Source organism: Carlito syrichta, unplaced genomic scaffold, assembly GCF_000164805.1.
Source record: "Carlito syrichta isolate Samal-C Ts95f unplaced genomic scaffold, Tarsius_syrichta-2.0.1 Scaffold314117, whole genome shotgun sequence".
NCBI classification, from domain to species: domain Eukaryota; kingdom Metazoa; phylum Chordata; class Mammalia; order Primates; family Tarsiidae; genus Carlito; species Carlito syrichta.
In genome coordinates, this window is record NW_007258213.1 from 420,702 (window position 1) to 428,167 (window position 7,466).

Here is a 7,466-nt window from a genome sequence, read left to right on the forward strand (position 1 = left end):
CTGGACCAGGCAGGGAGTCTCAGAGCTGTGTCCCCCAGCAGAGAACAAGGCATCTTCTTCGGTGAGCATGGGCCCCAGGGGTCTCTGGCATCTGTCATGGGGCAGATTTCACGTGGGTGAAGGTGTGACTTGGCACCAGGCATCTGACTCTCTGGATATTGTGAGAAAGGCTTGTGAAGGTCTCCTGTGTTCAGCATGGCCTGCGGACAGGACCTCCCTGACTGTGGGTTCTACCAGCTCTCACCAGCTGGGCTCCAGGAGGCTGGGGTGTGGGTGGCAGGGGCGACATCCCGTTTCCCCCATGTCTCTACAGCCCACCTTCTCCCAAGATGAGGGGCGAGAGACTGCTGGGTGCACTGCTGGCCCTGGCCAGCCTGTTGCAGGTGGCCCTTTCTCTGAAGATCGCAGCCTTCAACATCCGGACATTTGGAGAGACCAAGATGTCCAATGCCACCCTCTCCAGCTACATTGTACAGGTGAGTCCAGGGTGGTCTGTCCCCAAGGGCAGAGGAACCCCAGAGAAGGGCCCAGGGAATGCTGGGCCAGTGGCCTGGGGTTGTGGGCAGGTCAGCGCTGGGGACTCCAGACTGTTGAGTATCTGAATGACATCGAGAGCCTCATCTTTCAGGGGTGGGACAGGACCCCGGTTGCTGGCCCAGGGTCCTTGTCCTTGCCATGCTGCCCATGGCTGGCAGCAGGAATGCAGGCAAGAGCATTGGGCTATGACAGAAATACCTTGGAGCAGTAGCTGCAGCTCCTGTCATGGCCCTGTGGGGACCTGGGGACAGGCAGAGCTGGTTGCCCCTGGGCAGCCACAGCCTGGTCAGCACCGCTGTGGCCTCACCCCTCAGATCCTGAGTCGCTACGACATTGCCCTTGTCCAAGAGGTCAGAGACAGTCACCTGACGGCCGTGGGAAAGCTGCTGGACGAGCTCAATCAGTGGGTGACAGTGGCGGAGTCCCAGGGGAGGTGACGACCCCATACAGGGCCCAGCCTCACTTTATTCAGGCCCAGGGAAAGTGACGGGTGGGGGGCAGAGCCCTGGTGTCAGCAGCTGGAGGGTCCCCTCTGTGGTCCCGACTGGGACCTTTTGTTCCTTCAATCCAGGGACACACCAAACACCTATCACTACGTGGTCAGTGAGCCACTGGGACGCAACAGCTACAAGGAGCGCTACCTCTTTGTGTACAGGTAATATCTTGGGCCCACCTGGCCTGTGACCACAAGGACCGAGATGTGGGGGGACAGACCCCGTGGCTGAGGGGTGTCTAGACAGCCAGGAAGCCAGCCCATCCCTCACCTGGGAAGGCCCCAGCAGAGCGGGGGAAGCCATGTCCTGGGGCAAGAAACCAAGGCCACAGAGCCAAGGTCCAGGCTGAAGCCAAACCACCTCAGGACCTCAGGGCTAGTGGGGTGACGGGTGGCCAGCGGCCGTGTCCTCCCTCCCAGGGGTCTCTCGCAGCCCGTGGAGAGGCTGGCAGGACGTGGCTGGTGCTCCAGCCTGCATGGGCCCGAGTGCAGCCCAGGCCGTGGTGCCCACCTCCCGTGAGCAGCTCAGGGAGGGGAGGCTGAGGTCAGCTCCTCTCCCTGGCTTTCCACAGGCCCGACCAGGTATCAGTCCTCGATAGCTACTACTACGATGATGGCTGCGAGCCCTGTGGAAACGACACTTTCAGCAGAGAGCCTGCTGTGGTCAAGTTCTCCTCCCCGTTCACTGGTGAGTGCTGCTGCCCTGGGCTGCCTGGGCCAAGGTAGAGTCTTGGATCGGTGTTTATGGCCCCAGGCCCCTCCCAGAACACCTGGGAAGCTGCATCGAATGCTGCCCACCTCCCTCAGCCCCTAGAGGGAGGTTTTACATTGAAGTTACTTGGTAAACGTCCACCCCCGGGGCACTGTCTCCCATCCTTTATCCCAGGCCTACAGTATGACTGAGCCTTCCCTGTCCATGTGTGGCCTCTGAGGTGCTCTCTGGCCAGGCCTCCACAAGGTGGACTCTGCATACCACATCCTTAGCACGACTACCGTCTTTGCAGAGGTGAGGGAGTTTGCCATTGTTCCCCTGCACGCGGCCCCAATGGATGCAGTGGCTGAGATCGATGCTCTGTATGATGTCTACCTGGATGTCCAGCAGAAGTGGGGCATGGAGGTATGAGGCCCTCCCGGGGCAGGGGGCTCCAGGGGCCTCCATTTGTCCTTGTGCCAACTGGATGTTCTGATAGGACATCATGTTGATGGGCGATTTCAACGCCGGCTGCAGTTATGTGACACCCTCCCACTGGCCATCCATCCGCCTGCGTACCAACCCTGCCTTCCAGTGGCTGATCCCTGACACCGCTGACACCACAGCTACATCCACACACTGTGCCTATGACAGGTGAGGGGGCTGGGCAGGCTCAGGGCGGATGGGAGGGGCGTGTCTGTGAGCAGCCTTGACTGGCAGGTCCAGCTTCAGAAACAGGCCCTCTGGACACTGACCCTGATGGTCGGTCCACTTAGGTTGAAAGGAGACGCAGAACCTACATTCTCATGTAGTTGTCATTCCCGAAAATCCCGGGAGTACAGGCTGTGTGAGTAGCCTTGGCACTGGGTTCAGCTGTCACAGGTGGGGGAGGTCCCAGATCCCTCAGCTCATAGTAGCAGGGGTTGAGCCTGGGAGAGCCAGGTGGGCCCACAGCCAGGGCAGCAGGTGAAAGGAGAATCTTCTCTCCTGTCCCAACACCTCTCAGGATCGTGGTTGCGGGAAATCTGCTCCAGGGTGCCGTTGTTTCCGACTCAGCTGCTCCCTTTGACTTCCAGGCTGCTTACGGCCTGAGCAGCCAACTGGTATGTGTCCTTCCCTTGCATGCTTAGCTCAGACGTGGACAGTGATACAGGACCTCGGCGAGACCCAGGCCCATGATTCTGACGTGGTTGCTGCTTCTCCACACACTGACATGAGCCAGGCCAGGCCTTCTCCTGAGTCTCTGACGGTCTTTAGGCTGGGAAAGTCTAGGCTCTGACTTGAAAGGCTCCCTCTACCTCCTGGCCTTTCCAGTGGACTTGGCAGCATGCCACGTGATGCAGGAGCCAAACAGCCTGGCTTCAGCCCCACCCACTGCCCTTGGGATTCCCAGCACTAATGCCTCGGTGCCAAGTCCTCCCTTCTTCCGGGGCAGTGCCGAGTCCCTATGCCCACTGCATGTTTCCCCACAGGCCCAAGCCATCAGCGACCACTACCCAGTGGAGGTGATGCTGAAAAGAGCCTGACACGTGCAGCACTGCAAGCTTGCCCCTCGACGGCAGCAAGCTGCTCCTGGAGAAGGCGGGTGATGCAGTGCGGGAGTCTGAGATGGAGTCTCTCCCACCTCCCCAGCCACCAGGGCAGGTCGAGCTGGAGGAAGAGGATGGGTGGGGCCATTTCACAATCTCCCTACTTCCCAGTGTTAGTACGGGCTGCTCGCCACAGTCCCCACCTCCTCAGAGCCTGGACAAAAAGTCTAGCACATAAATTAATACACTTTAATTTATGCAAATAAAGCTCAAGCAGGTAGGGTTCTCATCTGTGGTGCCTGTCCTTCCTCCCCTTGCCTGGGGTACTTGACCATCAGTGCTTCTCCAGGGCCTTGACAAGAAGGTCGTTCAGGCGGCTCACCATCGGCCTGGGGTCATCAACAAGCCCAGCTGCTATCATGGCGTTCTCATATATCTGGAAGGCAGGATGGAAGCTGCATCAGGAGGGTGGGGGACCCAGAATGCAGAGGGACATCAGGGGAGAGCTTTTTCTTTCTAAAGGAGTGCCCCCCAAGGCAGGCAGGCTCACAGAGCTGGCCACCCAGCAGCGTCTGACCCTCTTACCTGATCCACCAGCAACTGAGCCAGGTCAGGCTCGTGCTCTCTCAGCTGACTGAGCTTCTTGATGAGCATGTGCCTGTAATACAGAAACCACCACAAGATGCTGCTCAGGACTGGGTGGCACCACCCAGCACAGGGTTTCTCCCTTCATGCTCCAGTTACCTTCTTGAGAGGTGGGATTATCAGAATATTTTCAAAAGGTATATAAAAATTAGATCTAAGTGATCACTTATAGACAATATGATTATATACCCAGAAAACTCAAGAGAATCAGTCAAGTTTCAATATTAGAAAATGCAGGCCGGGCTCTGGCTCGGCCTGTAATCCCAGCACTTTGGGAGGCTGAAGTGAGAGGACTGCTGGGCAACTTGGCGAGATCTCGTCTCTACAATAAATCAAAAATTAACCGGGTGTGGTAGCATGTGCCTGTAGTTCCAGTTACTTGGAAGGCTGAGGAGGAAGGATCACAGGAGTCCAGCAGGTCGAGGCTGTGGTGGCTAGGAGAGTGCCACTACCCTCCAGCCTGGGTGACAGAGTGAGACGTCAACTCAAAAAAAAAAAAAACACCCAAAATGCAGACCAGGCATAATGGTTCATGCCTGTAATCCCAGCACTTTGGGAGGCTGGGCGGGCATATCACTTGAGTCCAGGTATTCAAAACCAGCCTGGGCAATATAACAAGACCTCATCTCTATAAAAAGAAAAAAATAAAATAAAATTCAGTAAAGTAAGGTGGCCAAGTTCCAAAATGAACATACACTAAAACTATAAAGAGAAAAAATAGGATAGTTTAATTTATGAAGATAGGCCTTAGGTCTTGGGAAAGTAGACCATAAATAATAAAGGTGAAATTTTCCCTAAATTAACTCATAAATTTATATTTTAAAATTTCTTTTATACCTAAACAATCTAAGTTTAAACAGAAAAATAAACATGAAATAACAGCCAAGAAAAGAGGGGAATAAAGTCCCAGATGTTGAAACATATTATTAAGCTCTAATAATTAAAGCAGTTTAGTTCTGGAACATGACAGGCAAACAGCTGAGTGCAACAAGGTGAAAAATACAAAAATATACGCAGATATATATGGAAACGGAGTATCTGATAAAGACAGCATCTGATATAAGTGAGAAGACAGATTATGTAGTCAACAGTGAATGGCTAGCCATCCAGGATTTCCTTAGAGCAAAGTAAGTTCCAGAGGGATCGAAAATTAAATATCAAAATTAAAAGCACAATTCTAGAAGAAAACAGGGAAGAAATGTTTTCAATCTTTCCAAGCAAACTATAAACTCAGATGCCAAAAAGAAAAGAAGATATTTTACTACATAAAATTTTTTTCTGCATGGGGAAAAAGACTATGTAGTATTTAATAGGAAACACACATCAACATTAATAAGAAAAATTTTCATTTGTAAGAATGGCAAAAATCGAGAAGTCTGATAAAACTGAGGGTGCTGGGAACTGTACATTTGTATAACTTCCACAGAGGACAGTTGGAGTCTATAAAATCACATGTGATGATACGAGAGAGGCTCAGCGACTCCATTTCCTCACTTTGCCTATAAGAGGAAACACTTTAAATGTGCATCCTTATAATGGGATCTGTGTAGCTGGGAAAAAAGAGGACATTCTTAATATACCAACTTGGAGGTCTCTTAGCTATGCTGCTAAATGAAAAATGCAGGGTAAGGCTCCACTACATAGCAAAAGTTACCTCTTGTGCAACCAAGAGGAAACCCACGGGCATATCTGCCCCAAAACACACATGATATCTCTGCTGAGACACAGAAGAAAGCTACAGCAGCATTCAGGGCAATGATGAGAGGAAAATCCCCCCCCCTTTTATGTCGGGGTCTCTGTTGCCTAAGCTAGAGTGCAGTGCCACAATCACAGCTCACCCAGCCTTGACCTACTGGGCTCAGGTGATTCTCCTGCCTCAGCCTTCTTTCAAATAGCTGGGACTACAGGAGCACACCATCACACCCAGCTGACTAGTTTTTTTTTCCTGTAGAGATGAGATCTTGCTATGTTGCCCAGGCTGGTCTCAAACTCCTGGGCTCAAGCAATCCTCCCACCTCATCCTCCCAAAGTGCTGGGATAATAGGCACGGGCCACCATGCCCAGCTAAAAGTGGAATCCTTCAGCAGTCGAAAAGAGCACTTCTGCACGGCCATCTATAAAGCCAGTTTGCCACCAGAACTAATTAAAGTGACTCAGTGTCTGCCTCATGCAGCTGCTACGGTGGAGGCACAAGCCTCCTGCAGGCCCGCCCACTCTGCTGCAAGGTGCACAGTGGACATTGCCAGCCCGAAGCCGATTCAGTTCTCACCCATAAAGTCATGTGGAGGAATCTGGCTCAGAAAATGGAAAAGGCAACTCCCCTACCCCCAGTATTTTATAATTTAAAAAGTTATGATTTTAAAGTGACAAAAAAAGTAGACATGTACTATATTTTAAAAAAGCTATATAAATATAAAACAAAGGTCAAAAAGAAAATACCAATTAGATGACACTGACTGGTAGGGAATGAGGCTATGAATTTAGATTTTCTTTTTACTATTTTCTAACATTGTTGGTAACTTGTTTATGTAATTTCATTTAAAAATTATTGCTGGGCTGGGCGTAGTGGCTCACGCCTATAATCCCAGCATTTTGGAAGGCCAAGGTGAGAGGACTGCCTGAGCCCATGGGTTCAAGACCAGCCTGGGCAACTTGGCGAGACCTCTTCTCTACAACAAATCAAAATATTAGCCAGGCATGGTGATTCACACCTGTAGTTCCAGCTACTTGGAAAGTTGAGGCGGAAGGATCACTGGAGCCCAGCAGGTCGAGGCTGCGGTGGCCGGGAGCGTGCCACTGCCCTCCAGCCTGGGCGGCGGAGTGAGACTCCAACTCAAAAATAAAAAAATAAAAATTATTGCTGGCCAGGTTTGGTGGCCCAGCCTATAACCCCAGCACTTTGGGAGGCCGAGGAGAGTGGATTGCCTGAGTCCACGGGTTTAAGACCAGCCTGGCAACTTGGCGAGACTTCATCTCTACAATAACAACAAGAAAAAGGCAGGTGTGATAGCGCGTACCTGTAGTTCCAGCTACTTGGAAGGCTGAGGCAGAAGGATCGCCAGAGCCCAGCAGGTTGACACCAGGGTGGCCGTGAGTGTGTCACTGCACTCCAGCCTGGGCAACAGAGTGAGACTCCAACTCAAAAAAAAAAAATTATTGCTGTATACAAAATCAATTTCCCCACAAAGAGAAACTTTTTATATGCAACAGCAACAATCAGAAAATGAATTTTAAAATATCTACTAAATAAGCCACACCAAAGAATAGCTTTTAAGAAAAATAAGGCCAGGCAGGTAGCTCACACCTGTAATCCCAGCACTTTAGGAGTCTGAGGCAGGAGGATTGCTTAGAGGCCAGGAGTTTGACACAACATAGTAAGACCTGTCTTCACAAAAAATTAAAAACTGGTTGGGTGTGGTGGTATACACTTCTTGTCCCAGCTACTCAAGGAGGCTAACAGAGGAGGATCACTTGATCCCAGGAATTCAAGGCTACTGCAGTGAGCCATGATTGTGCAACTGCACGCCAGCCTGGGCAACAAAACAAAAAATACCGTCAAAAAAAAAAAAAA

General features: G+C 51.4%; 2 protein-coding genes across 3 annotated transcripts in view; one reads left to right on the top strand and one right to left on the bottom strand.

The window, feature by feature from the left end:
• Positions 1–329: 329 nt before the first annotated feature.
• DNASE1 (deoxyribonuclease 1) lies at positions 330–3,247 on the top strand. The gene is made up of 8 exons (XM_008071120.1): positions 330–476; positions 852–940; positions 1,109–1,192; positions 1,603–1,718; positions 2,035–2,147; positions 2,221–2,375; positions 2,728–2,824; positions 3,194–3,247. Exons 1-8 carry the CDS (start codon positions 330–332, stop codon positions 3,245–3,247), a joined length of 855 nt encoding a protein of 284 aa, XP_008069311.1.
• A 231-nt stretch (positions 3,248–3,478) lies between these two features.
• TRAP1 (TNF receptor associated protein 1) overlaps positions 3,479–7,466 on the bottom strand; it is a 67,921-nt gene continuing 63,933 nt past the window's right edge. For both annotated transcript variants that reach the window (XM_021719093.1, XM_008071121.1), the window contains 2 exons: positions 3,836–3,908; positions 3,479–3,686 (listed from right to left, as the gene is read on the bottom strand). In XM_021719093.1, the coding sequence (XP_021574768.1) occupies positions 3,585–3,686; positions 3,836–3,908 (175 nt within the window). In that variant the 3' untranslated portion in view covers positions 3,479–3,584. The remainder of the gene's footprint in view (positions 3,687–3,835; positions 3,909–7,466) is intronic.

What these genes read in the sequence shown, in the direction of transcription:
- DNASE1 (XM_008071120.1), top strand. Translation starts at nt 330, where the DNA reads ATGAGGGGCGAGAGACTGCTGGGTGCACTGCTGGCCCTGGCCAGCCTG. An exon ending in GTTCTCCTCCCCGTTCACTG is followed by an intron (nt 1,719 to 2,034) that starts GTGAGTGCTGCT and finishes CCGTCTTTGCAG; the next exon opens with AGGTGAGGGAGTTTGCCATT. An exon ending in ACACACTGTGCCTATGACAG is followed by an intron (nt 2,376 to 2,727) that starts GTGAGGGGGCTG and finishes AACACCTCTCAG; the next exon opens with GATCGTGGTTGCGGGAAATC.